Source organism: Eurosta solidaginis, chromosome X (assembly GCF_040869045.1).
Source record: "Eurosta solidaginis isolate ZX-2024a chromosome X, ASM4086904v1, whole genome shotgun sequence".
NCBI classification, from domain to species: Eukaryota; Metazoa; Arthropoda; class Insecta; order Diptera; family Tephritidae; genus Eurosta; species Eurosta solidaginis.
The window spans coordinates 2,280,855-2,307,707 of record NC_090324.1 but is presented as its reverse complement, the minus strand read 5'-3'; the positions used below and the strand labels follow the sequence as shown (position 1 = coordinate 2,307,707).

Below are 26,853 nucleotides of genomic sequence, written 5' to 3'. Positions count from 1 at the left end.
TTATAATTTCTTGCGGCCTCGTTCTGCAGCCGATTTTTATTCGAGTATTATTGCGGAAAAAATATGTTATTAAAAACAAAATTGGTAGGGAATATAATGCAGGTATCACTCAGTTCGCTTTCTCAAGTATGGTTGATAAATTTGTTTATAAATTTCAGTTAGAAGCAATTTCACAAAGCCATGCTGTTGCTGGAGAATTTGGTGAACCAGATGATATTCCTAAATTAAGTACACAGTTTGGGTTATTGACAAACGTTAGAATGCAAGACAGGAACTCGGTGATCCGGTAATTATATTCTCAGTAGCACTGAATTTACGGACGAAGTAGTTTCTCAGACTCGTTTTGAAATTTCCAGATGTCTCGAGGGAATACACGCGTGGTAACTACGCACAATTGCACATCAAGAGTCCTGTTCCTCAAACTATTGAGATCCATTAACGATTGGCCCGCCATTGCGACCACGAACGCAAGTTTGTTGCTTGAAATGACCAAGTTAGTTTATATTGAGTTCCTTTAGACTTGTTTTGAAAAACAGTTTGATCTCTAAGGCGGATTAACCTTACGATTATATGCCATTCAAAGTTAAACTTTTGCTGTAACAATAAAATTTGAATTGTGAGAATAAAATTGGGTTTGAATGTAGAAATTGCACAACCTTTAAAAAAATTAACATCGAAAGTATCATATGACACAATCATATTAAAAGTAGATCGTTTATTTAGTTTGTGGTCTGTCCCGTTTTAACATGGCAATACCCAAATATGCGCCAGGTTGATAATTCTAAACCTTCTTTACAAGAATTTTTGCGTTCTCCTTTTCACCGCCCCTGTGAAACATAAATTGAGCGTGGATTTTTCCGAGTGCATCTCTGCAGCATGCGGAGATGGTAGCACATTCCCAGAAAACCCGAACAGGTGATTTCTGTACATTATACCGGTACACTAAATGACGGAACTAAACTCCTCACGCGTCCGTAATAAGCCCTTCCAATTTGCACTTGGAAAAGGTGGAATGATTCGAGGTTAGGAAGAGGGTGTTTCCCAGTTGTCTGTAGGGCAACACGCCAAACTTATGCTCAACTGACTATGCCTGCTCGCTGACATCCCGGTGTTATTCCTCCAAATGCAACTTTTGATGTAGAGCTACTGAAAGTTGATTAATTTTAGCCCAGTATACATAAATACTCGTATTGATTAAAGATTTATATGGAAGTTGGGAGTAATGAAATACTCGGACGTGTTAAAAATCTTTTATGGAATTTTGCTCCATTCCAGTTGAACCGGAGGGTATGCCTTTTGAAAGCCGAATAAATTATAAATTGTAATGATTATATGTTGAAAAAAAATGCGTTTACCAAAGGTTATTTAGGCGTACTATTTAGGTATTGCACGTTCTTATAAATGTAGTTAACAAAATCCGTATCCCATTCTCGATAACATTAAATTAATGCCGTATATATGAGGAAGCGACAATAATCAATTATTTAAAGTAGATTGCTACATATCTGATCAAGAATTAGATAGTATCAAAACTAAATCATCACATCAGATCAGGTTAACTCGAAAAAGGGCGTTTAAAAATTTCTTATAATGCAGTGATAGAGCTTAGGTCAGTTCCCCTCTGATCTCTGTATCGTGTGACGTCATAACAAACCAGCTGGGTAAAACGGCGCATGTTTTAACATCATTAATGAGTCATTCACGGAAGTGATGATTGAAATCCAGATTATAAAATATCTAAACAAGTCAGAAATTTCGAAAAAAGTACTTATGAAAAGCTTTTAAATGTAAAAATTGTAGAACTAAGACATCTTTTTTAACTAGGACTTTTTTTTAATTCAGGAAAGCCTTTAGTTGTCCAAATTTTTTATGATCCGATACTTAGAGATTAGAGAGAATTTCACAACGACAGCGCAAACGTTTACAAGTTCACTATCTTTCCCCAGACATTCAAACCGAGTTTATAGAAATTTGCGCAAAGCACGTGAGGGAAACTATATTAGATCAAGGCAAGAAAGCCAAGTATTTTGCTATCATCGTTGATGCTATGCCTGATGCTAGTCACGTTGACTAAGTTCATTTTGCGCTAACTCCATTTCAATTCGAAAGCAACAAAATTTACAATTGAAGAACGGTTTTTGGCTTTCGTGAATTGTAACCGAAATACTGATTACTCGCCTTGTGCAACCCACATTCCCAATTTATGTAGTACTGATGCTGCAGAATGTTGTACGGCTGTAACTACTTTCTTCGGAGTTGTACAAAAATATTTTACTATTTTCAGCAGCACTCACAACGATGGGGCATCCTCAAAAAAAACATGTACTGAGCTCTGTTCATAGTGTTTCAAACAAAAGTCAAATGTGACTGCGCATGCATACGGAGATGTTACCGGCATTCTCAAGTACATCAGCAAGTTCGAGTGCATCTTGCTGTCCTCAATTTGGTTCAAAATACTGACTACCATTAATGAAAGAAACGTGGTCCTCCAAGCTAGAGACGCCACCATAGATATTGAGGACCGACATCTAGATTCCGTATTAGCTGATTTGAAGTTGACCAGGAACCAATGGGAAAAAATTTTAAACGAATGCAAATCAGTTACTATTCAATTGAACATCTCGGCAAAGTTTCCGGACATTCGAAGGAGAAAACCCAAAAGACGTTCTGAAGATAATTTAAATGAGATGATTACTGATGATTCAGAGTCTGATTTTAAAAACAATACATTCTTCGTGATCGTTGATTCGGTAATCGTTGGAATTACTGGACGATTTGCAGCTATCAGAAATTTGACCGAGAAGTTTTCCTTTTTGTGGCAATTTGAAGACACGGATGAAACTACGGTTCGGGTGAGCGCAGCAAAATTTGTCGAAAAATACAAGTCGGACATTTCTGAAAGCTTAAAAATAAAAAAAAAGCTTAGAATGAGAAATAATTCCCTTGAAACACATTTACGAAGCAAATTTTGATAAAGGTATGTCACCATTGGAATTGCTAAATGCCATCTATGTTCAACATCTGTATAAAATTGTCCCCAATATTTGTGTTTCTGTACGTATCTTTTGCACTATACCTGTCACAGTAGCTAGTGCAGAATGTTCCTTCAGCGGCTTTCAAGAATCAAAAACTTTCATAAATCGTGTTCATCTAAAGAGCGAGTTTTAGGACCTGCCACGCTTTGGGTTGAATCCGTTTTGGCAAGACAGTTAAATTTTGATATTATAACCAATTTCAGGAAATTCCGCTTATATGAAACCTTCTGCTAACGTTCGAATCGCTAAACTGTTGAATAAATCACTCCAATATTCTGTATTGCAAAATGGTCTTTATTAGACTAATTTAGGAGTAGTACAATTATACTTCATAATTATACTTCACTTCGCAACTAATAGCGTGCTTAAATCAAACTGAATACTGATAAGTCATACCTCAACTTGCGCTGCTTTTATACTCGCGGTTTCCTCGTTCACCCATTTCTCCTAAGGTGTAGTAATTTCGCGAACTTCATGCTTAGTTACCAGCCATATACATGTATAATTGTAGTTTGTAGCCATATGCGTGTGTATATGTGAGTACTACTTCGGCTGATGATTACATGCGTTTATGGGTATCTCTCCGCTGCCTTGTATGTATGTGTGTAAATGATGATTGACTTGTTTACGTACATATGAGTGGCTGCTTAGTATTGCTAGTATCACTAAGTGATGCTAATATTCGTCCCAATATTATTATACAAAATTTTGCAGCGAAAACAGCCAGAAAAACCACTCTTTGATATTCGAACATTCTATATTGAGTAATTAAAATTTATAATCATCATTAAATTTATCATAAATGTATTAAAATATTACCAAATAACTAGAAAATATTATTTGAAACAATATTTGGCTGTTAAAAGAGAATCGCCTTATCACCTCTCACCTTATCACCCCTAAATGAAGACAACAATATCAGGCTATTAGCCGCCTCAAACTAACTCCATTCTCTACTGGAGCACCCAAATATTGGCCCTCAGATAAAAATAAACTACCCGACTTGATCGATTTCTGCGTGGTAAAAGGCATATCGTCTTCAGAAATAACTTGCAAATCGTGCTTTGAATTGTCTTCTGACCACTCCCCAATATTGGTAACAATTGATAAAAATTTCACACCCACAGCTAATCATTGTAGCCTCTGTAATCGGAAGACTAATTGGGAGTACTTCCGATCTATTATCTCGTCTAATATTGACTTAAAACTATCGCTGAAATCCGACGAAGATATTGCTGAAGCAGTCGAACACTTTAACAGTTGTATCCAACAAGCTGCGTGGAACTCAACCCCCACCCTCAGCAGGCAAAAAACCATGGGCGTTACCCACGAAGTAAAAGCCAAGCTTAAAGAAAAGCGCATCGCACAGAAAAGGAGGCTGCAAACCCGGCATCGCGACGACAAGAAACGGTTGAATGCATTAACTAATGAACTTAAATCCATCCTTAATATGGAGCGCAACAGAGAAATTCAGGAATACCTCAGTACTATTGATGCAACAACTGCAACTGATTACTCCCTTTGGAAAGCGACTAGAAAGCTTAAGAGGCGAATTATCTCAAATGCACCTATACGAATGGAGAATATCGAATGGGCAAAAAGTGATGTTGAAAAAGCAAATACTTTCGTACGCCACTTAAAACTATTATTCACCCCGCATGATATTGAACCCCCACTAAGAATAACTAAGGAAGTGGAAACTACCTTAGGTCATCCATACCAAATGGACCCACCCATAAAAAAATTTTCAATATCGGAGGTAAAAACCGTAATTGCAAAACTCAAGCCAAAAAAAGCTCCGGGCTACGACCTTATCAATGGCACTATTCTAAAAAATTTACCCCACGAAGGCATACAATTCTTGACATAATTGTTTAATGCAGTACTCAATTCATACCCCCACAGTGGAAAATTTCGCAGATGAAAATGATTCTGAAACCCGGAAAGCCAGATGATACAGTTGCATCTTACAGACCTATTAGTCTGCTGCCTATCGTCTCAAAAGTCATGGAAGTTCTCTTCCTTAAAAGACTCTTGCCCATAATAGAAGAGCGTAAAATTATACCCAATCACCAGTTTGGCTTCAGAAGAAGGCACGGAACAATTGAGCAGATCCACAGACTCACTGAGCAAATATACGACGCTTTTGAGAAGAAAAAATAGTGCACAGCTGCTTTTCTAGATATTGCACAAGCTTTTGATCGATTATGGCATGACGGACTTCTCTATAAAGCAAAATACACCCTCCCTATAAACTACTTCTTATTTATACAATCATATATAAAAGATCGTTATTTCTTCGTTAAACAAGGTGTGGAGCAGACTGCCCTTTATGAGTGCTTAGCAGGCGTCCCGCAAGGCAGTGTAATGTGCCCAATACTTTAACTACTTTACACGTATGACCTCCCAATAACAGAAGGCGTCACTGTAGGCACGTTTGCCGATGATACTGCGGTGCTGGCCGCTGATCCTAACCCTAGCGTGGCTTCACTCAAGCTCCAAAGAAATTTAAAGAAAATTACCCATTGGCTGAAAGAATGGAGGATCAAATCCAATGAATCAAAATCCGTTCAAGTGACGTTTACTACCAGACGTAACACTTACCCACCCGTTAAACTCAACGATATTAATATACCACAAAGCGACGAAACAAAGTACCTTGGTATGCACCTCGATAGAAAATTAACTTGGAGGACCCACATATTCAACAGAAGATAAGCCCTTGGTATCAAACTAAGAAATCTGTACTGGCTTATGAACCGAAATTTACAATTATCAGTTGATTACAAAGTCCTGCTTTACTCAGCCATCATAAAACCCATTTGGACATATGGAATACAATTGTGGAGAACTGCAGCAAATTCAAAGATAGAAATTCTCCAAAGATTCCAATCGAAAACCCTTAGAATGATTGTAATCGAACCCTACTATGTGACTAACAACCAGCTACACCGCGATCTAAAGGTTCCAACAATAGCCGAAGAAATCAAAAAGGATGATGTTTCATACAACACTAGACTTCTAACTCACCCCAACCCATTCATTCTAGCCCTGTCAGCAAGACCAACTAATTTCACGCGCCTGAAAAGAAAGTCAATCACAGGTTTTCAACGCTGATTAATTCTTAAAAAAAATGGTTGCAGTACAAGAGCAACTCATCCCATGCCGACTAAGTTATTAAGTGGTATTAATAAATTCTTAAAAAAATGGATGCACTACTGAGAGCAATCCATCCATGCCCATCAAGTTTATTAAGTTTAATTAATTATGAATTACTTTTAAAAACCCAAAAATTTGTTAGATGTATTCTATGTATACAGTTGGCAAAATATATTGGATGCTAAAAAAAAAGAGAATCTTATTTCTACGTTACAATAAAATAGTACAAATAGTAGATATTCTGTGTTAATTTTATTTTCAGCTCTTACTCCAAAAATCATTTAGTTGATGTGGCAAAATTTTTCTTGAATGTACCGTCATTAATTCAAATTAATTAAATGTATTAGTGGTTTCTTATAGGGGGCCCGTAAATTGTTTAGTCCCGTGCCCGGATTTTCTCTCTACGGCCCTGAATATATAACCCACGAGCCTCTTCAGTACCACTTGACCTAAGTTCATCTAAGTGTTTCAACATCTTTTTGCGCGCCTTAAAACATTGGCTGTTAAACCACACCTGCTCCGGAATAAATTTGGATTTCTTGAAACAATCTGCTGCTTCAGTTTTTATTTATATTTGTCAAAGTATATACAATATCGTCAATCTCATCATCTGTATTAGCAAAATCACACATGGGCATTGAGCTGATAAGACTGGGATACCTTTGCGCTTGCATCTGCTTCCTCGATATTTTCGTGGGGTATAAGTTTACGGGGGTATTACTTTCCTTCACGGAAACCTCGAAATGAATGCAAAGCGGCATATGATCTGAAAATTCATTTTTATCACTGGAAAATGTTTAACTGCCGAAAGAAGATCGAAAGAGCATATGGCGTAATCTATAACCGAACTACCAACAACACCGCAAAACCTAAATTCACCAGTCACGCCACCGGCTAGCCTTCCATTCAAGATAGCCCCTACAACATCTTCGACTAAACCCAGAACTCTTTTACCTTTTTGCATCAATGACCACGTCTTTTGACTTTCTGTTTTCCGACACCCCAGGCATCCACGACGCTAAGTTTATGTCTATATCTTGCAGTTTACCTACTCTTGCGTTAAAATCACCAAGAATACAAAACTAGGTCGGATTCTGGCTAACTAGTAAATTTTCCAAACGTTTAAAATCATCACACCACTTTTTACAATTCAGGTACTGGGGGATAAACCATGTATTCTCATGTAGATTGACAGAAAGTACAACACAATCAGAGGCGCTAAGAAACTGTATTTTGTAAAAATATTATAAACACCTTTTGTAACCAAATAGACACCCATCACTAGCGCGACCAACTTTATGTGTCTTAACAGCATCTACTCAATGTAAAACGTATTCCTTAAAAAGGTGAGAAAATCTTGATTTGTCCTCAGAAACTACATGTGTTTCAAACAGAAAGAACACATCAAAAGAATAAATATACGTAAAAAAAGTTATTGAACTTAAGCTTACTGCGTAAATTCGCTACATTATAAGAAACAATTTTGATATAGATTTGGCCAACACTGGACCCTCTACCAATGAGTGCATCATCGCCACTGTCCACGACTAGTTTTTTGAAACCTTCCTCTAATTTAAATAAAACCGCATTAAGTTGTACGAAGCTAGTAAAAAAAAGAATAGAGTTAGCTTCAAGTTGGGAGTTCCTGAGTCATCATTTGACTCCGAAATTTGGCCGACTAATGTTACGGTGAAGCCTTTTCAGTTTTTTCGGAAGGCTCACAAAAAGCCTCCTCGCACACAGTAGGGAGAAATCGTCCCGCTAATAACAGCAATAACGACTTAAGGATATATTTTCACAATGTATCTGGCATGAGAACCAAGTCTGATCTTGTGTATAATTTTAGTGCGCAAATGGATTATGATATCTTTGTCTTCATCGAGACATGGCTCAATGAAAAATTTTTTGATAGTGGGTTCTTTGACTCAAATCTTTTCAATGTCTATCGCAAGGATCGGGATGCTGGGAAAACTGGTTGCATTCGCGGTGGTGGTGTTTTAATTGCTGTCAAGCGCCAGCTGCGTTCATTTTTATTTCCGCTCAACAATGACGACTCGCTACTTGACCAAATCTGCGTGTGTATAAATGGTTCTGGTTCTGGTGCACAAGGCTCCCTATATCTGCTTGCCTCGTATGTTCCACCAGCCAGCGCATTTGATGTATACAAAGCACATGCTGATAACATAATCTCTCTTGTTTTACGAAACCTTAATGATGACCACCTCTGCGTGCTTGGAGACTTAAACCTTTGTAATATTCACTGGTCAACAAATGTTTCTAGTTATGGTCTCACACCTAATAATCTTTCTTTGAGTCACGAACTGTATTTCATTGATAATTTATTGAGTCTCAATTTAAAGCAAATTAGTAAAAGTGTTAATGCCCTAAATAGATGATTGGATCTAGTTGTAGTGCCATAGCAAATTGCATCAAAATAAAGTGTAGATGGCAACCCTCTTTAGAAAAGTGCAAGATGCAACCATACATCAGATGCACTTGGCATCACTAAAATTGTTAGAGTCGAGCAACTCGGAGAGTTTCTGATTGGCCGAAACTGCCGTTGCTCGACGCCATGATTTATTTTCGATGCCATCATTAATTTCGTTGCTAAGCAACGTAAAGAAAAACTGCCGAGCTACAGAGTTGCGTTAGCGGCAGTTTTCAGTATAAAGAAAATCGGCAACTTGTAATGAGGCGAAAAGTAAAAATGCGCACGCTGACGGAAAAACTAAAGTGATAGTATTTTTATACAGTTAACTTAGAATTGAACAGTTTGTAAAGTTAACTAGAAATTAAATAAATGTATAAAGTTTACACAAAACGCAATTGTACTAAGAACAAAACGAAAACTGAGTGTTGAACTAAACATTTATAAATAAAAACACGTTTTGATTGTAATAAAAAAGAAATTCAGTTTATTTGTTTGAAAAATTAAAATTACAGCCAAGTGAGTGAGTGCGAGTTTTCGCATATTTGGGTGCGTGCGGAATTTTTATATAGATCCGTAAATGGATCTATTAAATGGCGACCGTGGGCCGAAGCCCTACAAAATCGGAGAGTGGCGAGTAGGCAAGCCTCCCAACAGGCGTGGAAACTGGGGGCAGTTCCTAAAATGAACATTTAACAAAAAAAAGCCAAAAATATATGTATATAAATTTTCTACAAAATTTATGAAATCAAAAAAATGTTACAAAAAAAGTTTAAAAAATCAAAAAAAAAATTACAAAAAAAGTATAAAACATTAAAAACTATTACAAAAAAAAATACAAAAATCTGAAAAATCTACAAAAAAAAATACAAAATTTACAAAAACCCTACAAAAAAATATAAAAAAAAATCTACAAAAAAAAAAAAACACAAAAAGTTTAAAATTCCTACAAAAAAAAGTTTAAAAGTCCTAAAAACAAATTCGAAGAAAAACTTTAATCAACAAATTTAGAAAAATATTCAAAACTGAAAAATATCAAAAAACACACTAAACGTTTATTTTAAAGTATATTATCATGGTGGAACCACCAGTGAAAAACATTAAAAAAAAATTGAACTACTGAAACATACAAAATTTATAAAAAAAAAAAAAAAAAAAAACAAGAAAAATTGCATGCAAAAATTACAAAATTACATTAAAATACACTAAAATTTACGAAAAATCATGGAAAATTATAAATTTTGATGGAAATGCCACTTCCATAACGGCATCATTATCGATACATAAAACTACAACAAAATACTTCATCTGGAAAACAACGGCACTTGCCACGCCGCTTCCATGACGTGATCACAAAAAGAAGAGAAGATAGCGGAAATTGTACATCAGCAGCACAGCAGCGAACAATTATACGGTGGTACAGTAGCGGAGTCGGTATAATACATACATTTTAAATATTATTAACTTTTTTCACTTTTCAACATTTATCTTTCTTGCTTATTAAAATGAAAATACTTGACCAAATCTGCGTGTGTATAAATGGTTCTGGTTCTGGTGCACAAGGCTCCCTATATCTGCTTGCCTCGTATGTTCCACCAGCCAGCGCATTTGATGTATACAAAGCACATGCTGATAACATAATCTCTCTTGTTTTACGAAACCTTAATGATGACCACCTCTGCGTGCTTGGAGACTTAAACCTTTGTAATATTCACTGGTCAACAAATGTTTCTAGTTATGGTCTCACACCTAATAATCTTTCTTTGAGTCACGAACTGTATTTCATTGATAATTTATTGAGTCTCAATTTAAAGCAAATTAGTAAAAGTGTTAATGCCCTAAATAGATGATTGGATCTAGTTGTAGTGCCATAGCAAATTGCATCAAAATAAAGTGTAGATGGCAACCCTCTTTAGAAAAGTGCAAGATGCAACCATACATCAGATGCACTTGGCATCACTAAAATTGTTAGAGTCGAGCAACTCGGAGAGTTTCTGATTGGCCGAAACTGCCGTTGCTCGACGCCATGATTTATTTTCGATGCCATCATTAATTTCGTTGCTAAGCAACGTAAAGAAAAACTGCCGAGCTACAGAGTTGCGTTAGCGGCAGTTTTCAGTATAAAGAAAATCGGCAACTTGTAATGAGGCGAAAAGTAAAAATGCGCACGCTGACGGAAAAACTAAAGTGATAGTATTTTTATACAGTTAACTTAGAATTGAACAGTTTGTAAAGTTAACTAGAAATTAAATAAATGTATAAAGTTTACACAAAACGCAATTGTACTAAGAACAAAACGAAAACTGAGTGTTGAACTAAACATTTATAAATAAAAACACGTTTTGATTGTAATAAAAAAGAAATTCAGTTTATTTGTTTGAAAAATTAAAATTACAGCCAAGTGAGTGAGTGCGAGTTTTCGCATATTTGGGTGCGTGCGGAATTTTTATATAGATCCGTAAATGGATCTATTAAATGGCGACCGTGGGCCGAAGCCCTACAAAATCGGAGAGTGGCGAGTAGGCAAGCCTCCCAACAGGCGTGGAAACTGGGGGCAGTTCCTAAAATGAACATTTAACAAAAAAAAGCCAAAAATATATGTATATAAATTTTCTACAAAATTTATGAAATCAAAAAAATGTTACAAAAAAAGTTTAAAAAATCAAAAAAAAAAATTACAAAAAAAGTATAAAACATTAAAAACTATTACAAAAAAAAATACAAAAATCTGAAAAATCTACAAAAAAAAATACAAAATTTACAAAAACCCTACAAAAAAATATAAAAAAAAATCTACAAAAAAAAAAAAACACAAAAAGTTTAAAATTCCTACAAAAAAAAGTTTAAAAGTCCTAAAAACAAATTCGAAGAAAAACTTTAATCAACAAATTTAGAAAAATATTCAAAACTGAAAAATATCAAAAAACACACTAAACGTTTATTTTAAAGTATATTATCATGGTGGAACCACCAGTGAAAAACATTAAAAAAAAATTGAACTACTGAAACATACAAAATTTATAAAAAAAAAAAAAAAAAAAAAAACAAGAAAAATTGCATGCAAAAATTACAAAATTACATTAAAATACACTAAAATTTACGAAAAATCATGGAAAATTATAAATTTTGATGGAAATGCCACTTCCATAACGGCATCATTATCGATACATAAAACTACAACAAAATACTTCATCTGGAAAACAACGGCACTTGCCACGCCGCTTCCATGACGTGATCACAAAAAGAAGAGAAGATAGCGGAAATTGTACATCAGCAGCACAGCAGCGAACAATTATACGGTGGTACAGTAGCGGAGTCGGTATAATACATACATTTTAAATATTATTAACTTTTTTCACTTTTCAACATTTATCTTTCTTGCTTATTAAAATGAAAATATAATAAATAAATAAATATAAACTTTATCACTTTGCGACATTCACGGTACAAACATATTAAAATAATGTAAATATATTTTATATTATATTTATTCTCTGCAATTCTGTAAAAGTTACTTTTCAAAAAAAGTTATATTTTTTTTCATTACATTACATTCAAACTGCACCTACATATAGGTATATGTGTAACCTAACAGGTAGGCACTGTGGGACAGGGTCGGACAAAAACAAAAACAAATTTTTTTTAATTTTTCATTAATTGCTTCTAGTGTTAGTCCCACTCTGCCCTACAGTGGGCTCCATCAACACAAAAATACAAAAAATTTTGGTTACTTTTCGTAAGCGGTGCGTCCGCGTAAAAATATGATATACATTTTTTTTTAAACCCCGGTGCGTCCGAGGACATTTATTGTACAATTTTGGAAAGATGCGGTGCGCCCGTAACTATAAACATAAAACCATACAATTTTGATAAAAGCGGTGCGTCCGTTTAAAGCCTGTACAAAATATTTGCCATTCTATAGTCTTTGCATTTAAATTCAAATAAAATTATAATTTTGCCATACATTTCAGATTCAAAATTTTTGTTTTCTTCATATTCTGTACAATTAAAAATTCTTACATTTCAATAAACATATTCGTAAACAATATCCAACATTTTTTAAATTGCATGTGAATTCCAATTACAACTTCCTTTTTGCATGAAACATTTTCAGCTAATTCCAATCATTGGGTTTGGATTTGCGGACAACAAAAGCGTAAAGTAAATATTTTTAATCTTTCTTTTCACTAACCAATCACTAACTTTAGTATTTCAATAAAATTCACTAACTAAAGTTTTTTGCTATAAGTATTCGCTAACCAATTGTGTAATTATAACTAAAATCTAAAAGCTTTCAAAAATACATACTTTCACAAATGTCTTTTAAAATATTTTCATAAATTCCCTTTAAGAATACTTTCATAATTTTCTTTTGAGCTCAACTCAACCCGTTCCAATTTAATTTCCTTTAAATTCAATTTCTATTCAATCTTCATAAACAAATTCCAGATATCTTGCAACAAAAATTTTAATATTTTGTCTATTAGTTTCAACGCGTATGGACCTAAGAAGCGGGAAGGTTGTTTCTAAAGATTCCCATCCGAGTTCAAGTTCCAAAAATTCAGAGCAAAATTTAGATTCCGAAAACTCAGAGCAAGATATAGATTCCAATAATTCAGATTCTGATTCATCTTCAAGTGCATCGTCAACTGATACCTTAACAAGTGAACATAATTATAAATTATCCCTGAGTGCAGACTTTTTAGGATTTGCTGATCAACCTGTAATTCCAAATTCTAATTTTTCTATTCTAACTCCGGTTCTTAACGTTACAACCATGGCCACAATTGAGGAGAAAAAATCGTTTATTAATACTTGTGCCTCGATTATGCGAGACAACTACAGTGGAGACCCGTTAGCACTAGGCTCGTTTATAAATAAAGTTGAATTAATGGAAGTATTCTCTAACGAAAATTTAACTCCTACTTTTATTGCATTTTTAAAATCCAAGCTCGAAGGCAAAGCTCGCGAAGCCCTACCAACGCATATAGAATCAGTCAACCAAATTAAAGAAGCGCTATGTAGTGAAATTAGGACAGACAACTCGAAAGTTGTCGCGGGAAAAATTGCAGCCTTAAGAGTAACCAATAACAATTTTTCAGAATTTTCAAAGCAGGCATAAGAGCTTTCTGACTCGTTAGAGCGCTGTCTAATCATTGAAGGTATGACGAAGGCAAAAGTCCATGAGATGGCAGTTGAACAAACCATTAGCGTTTGTAGATTAAATAGTAGGTCAGATATGGTGAAATCAATCCTTGCGTCAACAACCTTCAAAGATTCAAAGGACGTAGTAGCGAAAATGATTATAGAGCGAGAACAGGAAGTTAAAGAGCGGCAAGTGTTAGCGTTTCGGTCACGTCCGATAAGATATAATAATTTCCGTGGAAATTCCAGAGGCAACAGCAGTTTCAGATACAACAACAATAGTAATTTTCGATTTAACAATAACGCAAATAGGCAGCACAATAATACAAATTTCCGAAATAACAATTATAACAGAGGCAATAATCGCAATTACAATAGAGGCAATAGCAATTCCAACAATAACAATAATAATCGGTCCGGAAATAACAGAAATTCCAATAATCAGGGTTCAAATTCTAGAAATTCAGCCAATGTTCGTTCTTTAAATGCCGAAGCCCCTCAGGCGCGAACACTGAGGGAGCAGGAGCAATTCGACTAAATAGTCAATATATTGTCTAAATTTAAATATTTCCGATTTTTTTCAACGTTTCTTTTGTGGATTCGTTCTTATTTAAGTAATAGACACTGCGTTGTTACCATTGATGGGAAAATGTCTAGTCCGTTCGTTGCGACTTCTGGCGTTCCCCAGCGAAGTATACTAGGCCCACTTTTATTTATATTATTTATTAATGACATCAGCAGTTGTTTTTCGTTTGCAAAGTGTTTACTTTATGAAGATGACTTAAAAATATTCTCAGCTATTAAATCGCAAGTAGATGCCATAAAGCTGCAGGATGATATAAATAAGCTTCACCAATGGTGCCTGAATTCCTGTCTCTCTTTAAATACGCAAAAATGCTTCCAAACAGTTTATTCAAAATCAGCTAACAATTTGTCTACAAAATACAGTATATCTAACTGTGAACTTCAATGTGTTGATGAGATTAAAGACCTGGGTGTCGTTTTTGACAAAAGGTTTTCCTTCATTAATCACATTAACTACGTAACATCGAAAGCATATTCTATGCTCGGATTTGTACGGCGCAATGCTTCAAAATTCTCAGACCCCTATACCTTTAAGCTGCTCTACACGTCATACGTTAGATCTCATATTGAATATGCTGTCTTCATTTGGATACCAAGCAACCAAACGGTCATTTGCAGAATTGAGAGAATTCAAAAAATTTTCTTAAATATGCCCTTCGGCCGTTAAACTTTTCGGAGCCGATTCCTTCCTACTCCGCACGTCTTTTACTTGTAAGCCTCAAGTCTTTGGAAAACCGTAGATCTATACTGTGCTTGTCATTTATGTATAATGTTATTAATGGCTACATTGATTACCCTTATTTGCTGGAAAGGATTCGATTTAATGTTCCCCAAAGATCTCTCAGAAATTTCTTTCCATTTTATTATGATTATTTCAGAACGAATTACGCTGGTAATGCTCCCATTACGCATGCTATTCGGGAGCTTAACTCAATAAGTAATTCCGCTGCTCTTGATTTTTCTATACAAAGAGCTGAATTTATGAATATTTTGAAGTCTGCTTTCTAAGTAAACCGATTACTTTTAGGCATAAGTATTTTTTTAAATTTTCATTGTATCGTAGTCTGTAAGGATTAAAATTCATAGACTTAAACAAATAAATAAAATACCATCGTATCTTATATCTATATTGCGTAGGTTTTCGCTATAGAAGCTACGAAGCACAACCTCAGCTGGCTGACCATCACACATTAAAACTTTGTTCGTGCTAAACGCCATCCACCTCTGATTCACACACATAGAGTCGTTTTTCACAAAGATTTTGTACGAGGGGTCAAGCTTCGATAGATCAGTTTTTAATAGGAGTAGAACTTTCTTGTGCTGTTGTTTTTCTGCAGTCAGATCTTATTTCAGATCTTATTTCAATATATTTTTAAGTACCTCGCTAGCCATCTCCGCTGAGGAAAATTCCGCAATTACGCCCATTTTATTTTTATATAAATATAGTCTACGCGCCACCCGGACCTGTATATACATCAAGTTTAGCTTATCCTGGCATAAAGCTTGAACCGCCGCCTTAGGTGAGCCTTCGTTTGGCATATTTCTTAGAACCACGTTTTTCATGCTTCTTTCGTTCATCAAGCGACTTAAGTCAGCTCTAGCTACTTCACGCTCACGTCTAATCTGCGAAAACTCAGCTTTAATTTCGGCATTTTCAGCCTTTAGGTGTTCAATTTGAGCCCTTACTGTTTGTTTTAGTTCATCAATATCTACTTTCGTCGCTTTTTTCCATAAGCGTTAGAGTACGCTTACACAGCCACCAATAAACCGAAAAATTGCAATCAGCTGATGAAATCGGCCGGGCTGGTGTTAAAACTGCAACCCATTATCGGTCGGAAGCTTATTTTCTTACATTTTACTTTTTCGCAAAAATACGCTTGCGTTCATGCTTTTATGTGCTTATCCCATAAAGGGCGCCTGTTTTGCACACAGTTAATCAATTTTTCAGTCCATCGCACAAATAATTAATTTTTCACAATAAATGCGCGCAATTTATCGGACGACAAAATTGAACACGCGCGAATTTATCGGCAGTGAAAAACGACAACGGCTGACAACAATTCGGTGATCGGTAGAAATGTCCACACCCTCATTTAAATACATGTGTTTATTTTTATCGGACGATTACGACCGGCATCGGGCGATCAAAATCGATGGCTGTGTAAGCGTACTCTTATAATTAGCTCCCATAAGAAATACTAACGTTTGATTACGATAACAATACTCCATACTGCCATCCATACAGTTTATTACTGCTCTCCCGGCAGTCAGCGCATTCTTGCCCAGCAAATACAGTGATGCCGTGAATTATTCTACTCATTATGCTATGAAAGACATCAGACAACAAATTTGCTTACGTGGGTGGCCATCACTAGCTTCTGGGCTTAACTTATATAACAAACAAGTAAGGAAGGCTAAGTTCGGGTGTAACCGAACATTACATACTCAGCTGAGAGCTCTGGAGACAAAATAAGGGAAAATCACCATGTAGGAAAATAAACCTAGGGTAACCCTATATTGTATGACATGGGTATCAAATGGAAGGTATTAAAGAGTGTTTTAAAAGGGAGTGTGCCATGGTTCTATAGGTGGACGCCATTTCGGGATATCGCCATTAAGGTGGACCAGGGGTGGCTCTAGAATGTGTTTGTACGGTATGGGTATCAAATGAAAGCTGTTAATTAGTATTTTAAAAGGGAGTGGGACTTAGTTCTATAGGAGGACGCCTTTTCGATACATCGCCATAAAGGTGGAACAGGGATGACTCTAGAATGTGTTTTTACGATATGGGTATCAAACGAAAGGTGTTAATGAGTATTTTGAATAGGAGTGGGCCTTAGTTCTATAGGTGGACGTCTTTTCAAGATATCGCCATAAAGGTGGACCAGTGGTGACTCTAGAATGTGTTTGTACGATATGGGTATCAAATTAAAGGTATAAATGAGGGTTTTAAAAGGGAGTGGCCCTTAGTTGTATATGTGAAGGCGCTTTCGAAATATCAACCAAAATGTGGGCCAGGGTGACCCAGAACATCAGTACGGCTAATTTATTTATATATGTAATACCACGAACAGTAGATAAAGATATAAAGATATATCGATTTTTGCTCAAGTTATCGTGTTAACGGCCGAGCGAAAGGTCAGACGGTCGACTGTGTATAAAAACTGGGCGTAGCTTCAAACCCATTTCGCCCATTTCCACAGAAAACAGTTATCGTCATAGAATATATGCCCTACCAAATTTCACACGGAGTCGTAAATTTTTGTTCGACTTATGGCATTAAGAGTATTCTAGACAAATTAAATGAAAAAGGGCGGAGCCATTTTGAAATTTTATTTTATTTTTGTATTTTGTTGCACGATATCATTACTGGAGTTGAATGTTGACATAATTTTATTGTCCAAAATTTTACTAGTTTTCTGGTTTACGTTATAAGGTCAAGCCGCCTACCAAGTTTCATCGCTTTATCCGTCTTTGGTAATGAATTATCGCACTTTTTCTGTTTTTCGAAATTTTCGATATCGAAAAAGTGGGCGTGGTTATAGTCCGATTTCGTTCATTTTTAATAGCGATCTGAGGTGAATGCCCAGGAACCTACGTACAAAATTTCATCAAGATACCTCAAAATTTACTCAAGTTATCGTGTTTACGGGCGCACGGACGGACGGACGGACGGAAATGGCTAAATTAATTTTTTTTTCGCCCAGATCATTTTCATATATAGAAGTCTATATCTATCTCGATTAGATTATGCCGTTACGGATTACCGTTATGCGAACAAAATTAATATACTCTGTGAGCTCTGCTCAGCTGAGTACAAAAAGGGACTCACCCCTTTATTTGATGTCGTCCGCTCCCCGTTAGCTGTGATGCGCATTCCTATCTGCGTATATGACATCCGCCAGCCTTACTAACTCTTCTGGTGGGACTGAAACGTTATGCGGCATGTTTCAGGATGTGTGATAAAGGGACGGCTCTATTGCCACTACCGCAAATTCTTCGGTGCTGAATTTAGATAACATACATGATCATAGGTGTCTCCTTAACATGATTGCAATGCTTACCCTGATTTCCTTCGTTGCGGAATAAAATCTGAGTCCTCGCCCGCTTAGTCCAGAAACTTCTTTTCAAAGCGAGAACCATGTCAGCTGTATCGGGGCCACATTAAACGGAACCTCCTCAAGAGTCAGTTCGATGGCTCTTTACTGTTTTGCAGGTTTATCTGTAAGACTCGCAGCGTCATCGGACTGTTTGTCTCTCGCCAAATTCTCCGCCATGATTACACATTCTGGAGATGCGTTTCTACCTCTTCTACTCGTAGATTCTTCTATTCGTAAGACTCTCAGCATCGTTGGCCTGTTTTTCCAATATAGACACCTTCGCCTTTATAGCTATACACTCGTTATTTGCCGCTACTTTCAGGTTCTCGCGGTCCCTTTCTACCTGCTTTCAGCATATTGTGGTTATCGATAAGACTGGCAGCGCTGCTGAGCTGATTGTCCACTTCCGTTCAAATACACATGAAAATACCCCTTGCTGCAAAACGTCCCATAGTTACGGTACGCTTAAAAGGCTCTAGTAGTGGAATTATCTTTGCCATTTCCATTGTTTGGGAATGACGAAGGATTTCAATGAGAAGTTGAAAGCGTGCATCAGGTACCACCGTATAAATTTTTTTGGAGTAAGCAACTGTCGAACGTTAAAACAATGCAGAAGCGACAGGCTGTCTTTGTTTGAAGGTCATAACCTCACAAATGCATCTACACTCTCTGGCTCACCTGCGAGGACTGAACTGTCAACAGTGAATTCGCAATTCCTGTGGTTTGTTCCCGAAATTCCCGCGTTTCGTTCGATTTAACGGACTATCTTATTTAAATATTAATCAAATAGTTGATCAACAGGAATGGTGAAAATATATGGAAGGGTCAAAGATTTTGTGGAGTTCCACATATTTACGTACATTGGTATATTTCGTTATAATGTTTTAAAATTATATGTATGGTCATTATATCTTTAATTATAACGTCCTTTTTTTCTACATTTCTTTCCATGCGATTGCCACTTAACTTAAAATTTAATAAACATCGCGAAACCAACTACATCGCCGAAATTAATACACATTCTCTGATATACATACATTGTTGCTGGTTCGGAACACGTCTACAACAAATTCCCGTGCTGTTATTCTTGAACCGTCTCACAATCTACTATACTTGCCTGATATGATTTCACATAAATATTTATTAACAAATACTCTTCTTTGGATACTTTTTATTAACAAATATTTAGTATGTTGTAAAATGCGTGGTAGTTGCCATAAAAACAATTGGGAACATTATGCTAGTAACATATTTTCTACAATTTATGTTCGCTGTCATTGGAGTACAACTTTTCAAGGTAAATTTTGTTTTTTAACACGCTTTTATTAGATTGGCCTGTATCTATCCATGTATGTATGTATGTAACGGAATCTTTGAGTTTAATTTTCACCGGTTTCTAGAAGTCTGATTAATTTGAAACTTTGCATACGTACCAAGGACCGATGACAATGCATTACCCCAGCGGGTTAGGGGATCAGAATATACCCGCGGTAGGTATGCCTGTCGTAAGAAGCGACTAAAATACCAGATTCAAGGGGCTGTGTAGCGCAACCTTTCAGGTTGCCAGCGCAATATATAGCTTCTCCAAACCCAATTGTCAACCTCACCTATCCGCGGCGAATCCTGTTTCACTAACAGACGAGGCTCTGGCGACCCCAAGCTCCTCATGGAACTTGGGGGTAGGGAGGGAGGAAATGGCCTGAAGGTTTTACGTGGCCACATAAATCGTTCCCGAGATGGTCGGGCTAGTACCTTAATGGTGCTATGGTACCGGAGCGAACCGGACTTGCATCCGGCTAAGGACCATCACATCGATAACACTCCCCAAAGCCTTCGGGGAGCAACCTTATCGCTACAACAACAACAACAACAACATGACAATGCATTAATGTGATGGTGTGGTGACATAAGGTCAACGGCCATAACATTAATTGGCCTTATTACCACTTTCAATGGCCATAAGTTTGACTGAAACTTTGCATACGTATCAAGGACCGATGACAATGCATTGATGTGATGGTGTGGTGACATAAGTTCGACGGCCATAAGGTCAGTTGGCCTTGTTACCACTTTGAATGGCCATACGTTTGATTGAAACTTTGCACACGTGTCAGGGCTCGATTACAATGCATCATTGTGATGGTGTGGTGACATAAGGTCAACGGCCATAAGTTTAATGGTCCTTATTACCATTTTGAATGTCCGGAAGTTTGATTGAAATTTTGCACACGTATCAAGGCTCGATGACAATGCATTAATGTGATGGTGTGGTAACATAAGGTCAACAGCCATAAGGTCAATTGGCCTTATTACCACTTTGAATGGCCATAAGTTTGATTGAAATGTTGCACACGTATCAAGGCTCGATGCCAATGCATTAATGTGATGGTGGGTTGACATAAGGTTTACGGACATAAGGTCAATTGAACTTATGACCACCCCAAATGGCCATAGGTTTGAAACTTTGCACATAATGCGAAAAACGCATTCCTTTATTAATGATAGAAATGGATGCATGGCACATCTACGAAAGAGCATACTGGAGCCCTTTTTAACACGCTTTTATTAGATTGGCCTGTATCTATCTATGTATCTATGTATCCATGTATGTATGTAACGGAATCTGGAGTGGAGACGAGAGACCGGTAATTCAGAGCTCCGAACTCCTTTGCACCTTTTGAAGCATTTTAAGATAGATACTTTTAGCTAGTGCAGGCCACCAGACCAAGGCACCATAAAGAAAAATCGGGCGCAAAATGGGTGTGTAAATCCAGTAGATCACCTTAGGGGAGAATCCCCAGTAGGTGCCAATTGCCCTCTTGCAGGTGAGCAGATCTGCTGCTGCCTTCTTGGATCGCTCCACTATATGGCCACTCCATAATAGCTTCCTATCCAGAATAACCCCCAAATACTTGACTTGATCGCTAAACGCTAAGAACGTATCCCAATTCTTGGCGGTGTAAGATTTGGTACTTTGTACCTCCTCGTGAAGAGGACAAGCTCCGTTTTATCCGGGTTGACTTCCAAACCTGTGGCGGGTTGTACTGCTGGAGCAGCTCCAGGATGTCAGCTGGATCCGTTGGCGTCACTGGAACCCAGGCTCTAGCCCTTGGTCGTGAGGGGATATCACGCGGCTCCACTACCTTGAGGCGCGCGCCCGGATATACCACCCCTATCAACGTGACGGCGGCCCTATAGAGGTTTACCGACCTGGCGTCGTCACAGGCAATTAGCTTTGCCCTTGAACCACCCTGCATCGGCGTAAGATGGCGGTGGACCAGGGTTGTCTTTCTTAACCTTAACGGCCACCATAGCGAGCGCGCCCTCGATCCACTTCCACTGTTGTTTCGGGATCCTGCCATCTTCGCTGCTCTCGTCTATAATGCCAATGATCTGCCGACCCTTGGCAATTTCGGCGAAAGACCGCGTCCAGCCTCCCTGAGCCCGCCTTGTGGGCAGGTGGTCATACGACCCAGATGAACTCAAAGACTTTAAAAGAAAGTAATGTTGAAAAGGAAAAGGCGAGGGCGTCGCAAGCCGGGGATTAGGAAATCGCTATCAGCGATGACTCGGACGTGGAAAGCGATGATAGTGTGCAGTCAGTGTGCTCGGTAGAGGAGCGGCATACTAGTCCAGACAAGGAACTAATGTTAGAATGTGAACAACGAGATAGGGAGCTTAAGAGAACGCTCTCAAAATATCGGACAGCATTAAGAATTATGCAGCTCATGGGCCCAGTGGTTCACCCAACAAAGAATGAGAGCGATCGATTGGCATGAGCCCGTGAAACAGTGGAAGACAGTTCACTGATGAGAACTTTGCTGCGAGCAACCCTCAATTTTGCAACCGCATCGAAGTGGAATATGCCCCGAAAGGCAAGAGGCACCCATCTGGTGAACCTGACAAGCCTGTTTTTAAGAGGCAGGAGGGGGAGGGTAAACGCCTCAGTCCAAGAACCAGGAGGCGAACAATCCGGAATGACAGGAACTAAATAATATATATAATAATATATATAATATATATCTTTTATTATTTTTCCACACATTGAACTTTAATTAAATTTACTAAATAATTATATTCGTGAGTATTTCGTTATTTAACAAGGACACTGTGACATAAATAAAGCCATTCCTATGACAAGTCAGAAGTGAGAAGTGGACAAACCTTAAAATGACTAGTTATGCCAGTAAAGTGAAAATAAATTAGCAAAAAGTTTAAATAATTTTCCAACATATTATATGAGTGTGAAAACCAGAATATTCCACAAACGTATCATAAGTTTTGTTCGCGTATTTTTTCAAGAGAAACTTACAAACAGCCAAAATCCTCTCAACTATCTGTTGTTTCCTCTCATAGAGAAAAATATGTAAAAAAGTACGCGAACAGAAATCCATCAAAAACTATCACAATTTGCGAACAGCTGATGAATGATTTGGCGGTACAAAAAATTATAAAAAGTTTAAAAAATGGAAAGCTCGTAAAGTTAGTCCATCTTGTTGCGCGAGAGTCACCAATTCATCCAGATGTTCGCCCTCATTATTTTCATTAACACATGCCTTTTCCATGATGCTTTATTTTCCGGCTGCATTATTACAAACAGCAGTTTTTCGATCAGCTGTTTTTCTGTTTGTAAATCGCAGCTCTCAGCAAAATGAAATGTCACTTTACTCTCTCTTTTCTTCATTTTTTGTTGGAGAGCCGGGTACGCGAACAGAAAAACCTGCAAAATTTGCAAAATCAACAGAAAACTGGAGTATCCGAACGAAGCTTTAATTTAATCTTAGTAATTGAGACTCCGCTGGCATTCCGCGAAAATTCAAGACTCCTCTGCTATCGCTTGCTGCTTACGAGGCGTCGCAGTCAGCAAAGAAACTTCGTAAAATCGTATCGGTCAGTTGTATATAGGGTATTCCATCCCATTTCGACCAATTTTGAACCCGACCCTTTTAGAATTGGCTGAAAGTTTTTCTTCTTTTTCTAGCTTACGAAAGACGTTTTTCAAAATTTTTTCAAATTTTTCATCCAACTCAAAAAAAGTTATGAATTTAAAAAAAAACACCGTTTTTGTTTTCAAATGCTATAACTTTTTCAAAAATTGACCGTTTGGGATCTTTTTTTTTAATTTTTTTTAAATGTACTTTTCGGAAAAAATACAAAAATATGTTTATAGTTTTTTTTTTAATTTTTCAGTTTTTCGAGATTTTTCGAATTCCGCCATTTTTTTTCTCATAAAAAACTTCAATCAATTCTGCAATCATCCCCACTAACCCCGGAGTGGGCCGGTTTTTTTATATTTTTTTTTTATTTAATTGAAAAAAAAATTTTCAAAAATAAAATTTTTTTTTATCAATTTTATTTATATAACACAAAAATGTAAGAAAATGATTTTTATGTATTCTTTTATTTATATATTATGGTAATCTACGATTAAAATAACCAGGATTAATGACTGACACAGTAAACATGTAAGATTTCTAAAAATAATGTAACAAATTATGAATTTATTTTCTGGCGACCGAGCTGATGGCCTGAGTAGCCAATGCCCTTTTAGTTAGTTCTGATATTCATACCAGTACCTAACCAATAATAAGAATAATAATAAATATTTTCTGGCGTTTAAATATTTTACAAATTCTTTGTTCTTCTGAATTTGAAAAGTTTTTAACATACAAACAACCATTTTTGTCAGTAATTATGCAATGTAATTTTTGAGTTCCTGTAATCGATTTTGTTTTCAAAAATCTTTCATTCAAATATTTTACTGCTGTATTATAATCATCTTCTGGGGAAAACTTGACTGTAATGTTTGGCAAGTTGTCCGGATCAGAAGTCCATTTAAAAAGTCCTTCAGGTGTCGTTATTTGATTATCAACTGCGATTTGGAGACTTGCTGTTGCTGCATATCGTTTGGTAATGCCACCAATACCATCACACGGACCTTTGCCATGAGCAGTCGCAATAAAGTGCCATTCGGCATGTCAAAATCATCTTCATGATAATATAAATTTACAAAGTTTTTGAAGTTTTTAAATTGTTGAGGAGCTCCATCAGAAAAATAATAAATCTTGTCACAACGTTCAGGAAAACTCTTCACATAATCAGTAATTATTTTAATAAAAACATGAACAGCAATGGCATCATGATTATTACAATCTAAAATAATTGCTAAGCTTTTGTGTTCAAGTTTGGCATTTACTTTATAATAAATTACTACCGTAAACATTGTTGCCTGGTTATTGTTCCAGTGAAAACCAGATGCCGCATTTTGCACTTCGAATGCGTAATTTTCTGCAAAATCACAAATAATAATAAATTCATTTGGTTTTAATGTTTCTTTCAACGTTTTTAAAAATTTAGCTTGTTCTTTGGCGATGAATGAGTGAGGTAGAAGAGTTTTTAATTCACCACAAAAATCTTCTAAACTGCTTCTCAATTGCGTGGTTCTCAAAACATGTCAGTAAAATATGAATCAATTCATCTACCCCTGGATAGTTATTACATCTACCCAAATAACATTGAAGCGGTGGAGTTTCACATATAATCATGCTCAAGCAATCGCTATAGTGTTGAACGGGCTTTTCTGCATTTTTCGTTAAAGAATTAATATTTGCACCTGAAATGATTAAGTTAAATGAAAATTTACGCATTTATAATTATTAATAAATTTGATATTTACCAAGCATCATCAATTTAACGTTTTGATGGATCGTACATACACAGATGGTGTGTGTTTCACTTGCCCCTGCTAACACACAATGTTTAGGTCGCAAAGAAGCAAATTTCAAAAATCCAATTTTCTCTGCAGCGTTTACTTCCCGAAAACTTTGGTATAATTTTCTTAAGTTAGACAGGACAAGTCTTTTTTGGACGTGCACTCGATTACCATCGTCACTTCGAACTGAAACAAAGTCTTTCATACCTGGCATCAGAGCACTGTACTCATCATCGTTATAAAAATTTTGAACTTTCAATTTTAATTCATCTTCAATTTTCCTCCCTATAAAAAAGATGTAATTGAATATTTTGATTTTCAGAGCTTTAAGGCCGTTAATTAAAGACAAAAACTAAGTTTTTCCTTGTTCTCCTACGCGTTTCGATGTTTTTACATCTTCTTCAGGGAGCCTGGTTTATTTAACATAAAACAAAAATGAAAATTATTAATATTTTCACAACAACCAACATTCATCAATATTTCACTTACATTAATTTGTATAATTACACACATTAAAATATAATTTAATTGTGACTACAACAATAACAATAATAATAAATAACACAACATTCTGCACATTTAAAAAGAGCCACTGTGTCCATTGCCTCGTACACTGTAATTGATTGCGGTCGCGTAGGCGCAGTTTATGTTATCAACATCTTCTTTGAAATTCATCGTTTTGTTTGCTTTTTGTTGTATGCGCAGCCCTTCTAATGTTAATCTCGTTTTCTTCCTTCTCTCAATATCTATAATTTTCGTGTTCTCAAAATCTGCTGTATGGCCTGTGCTAGTCAGGTGCTCAGCAAGAGCTGTAGTGGTTTTTTTATTTTGCGCGTCGGTTTTATGCTCATTTATTCTTATGTTTAACGATCTCTTCCTGGTTCCAATATATATTTTATCACATTCTTCTCCTATTGCTCCATTGCACTTTATTTCATACACTACGTCGTGTTGTTGATATTTGCTTATCTTGTCCTTTGTTTGTGTAAATATTGTGCTAAGTGTTTGGTTTGGTTTGTGTGCAATTTTTATGTTGTTGTTCTTTGTTAAGCTTTGCATTGATTTGTTGTCTGTTAGGCCTGGTATGTATTTGACGCCTGTGTATATTTTCTTTTCGTTTTCAGTTCTTAAGCTTACATTATTTCGCGCATTGTTAGGTATGTTTGCCTTGGTTGTTGTAATCCATGCATCTATGAGTTTATTAGGGTACGCATTTTTGTATAAAATGTTTTTAATTCGTCGTTCGTTTTCTTTCATGAACTCCTGTTCGCTTAAGTTTAGAACTTTCTTAATAAAGTTAATTTCGTATTTTTCTTCTACGCCCATGGGTGGTTGGAGTGATAGTTTATCATCCTTGATGATGCTACGGCCTTGGAGTACCAATTAGTTTTAATTTTTTGGTTTGATTTTATTATTTCAACGTCTAGGAAGGCTATTTTGTTTTCTTTCTCTTTTTCTATTGTAAATTGGATTTTATTATGTTGTCTGTTTAGAGTTTTTAGTATTTCTTCCGCGTCCTTGAATTTTCAATTGTATTTCAAATATTAATTTTACGTTATATATACCTAATTCGATTAAGGTGTTGAAAGTATACCTTTTTCTTCAACCAACATTTTCGCTAGCCTTGTCATATGTCTTGATGAATTCATAGTTTCGCAAATACGCCTTTCAGTCCATTTTTCTGGTAAT

General features: G+C 36.3%; 1 protein-coding gene across 1 annotated transcript in view; it reads left to right on the top strand.

The window, feature by feature from the left end:
• Ca-alpha1D (Ca[2+]-channel protein alpha[[1]] subunit D) overlaps positions 1 to 26,853 on the top strand; it is a 6,221,746-nt gene that overhangs the window by 4,741,413 nt on the left and 1,453,480 nt on the right. Inside the window, exon 21 of the mRNA XM_067758067.1 lies at positions 19,642 to 19,749. Coding sequence (XP_067614168.1) covers positions 19,642 to 19,749 — 108 coding nt within the window. The remainder of the gene's footprint in view (positions 1 to 19,641; positions 19,750 to 26,853) is intronic.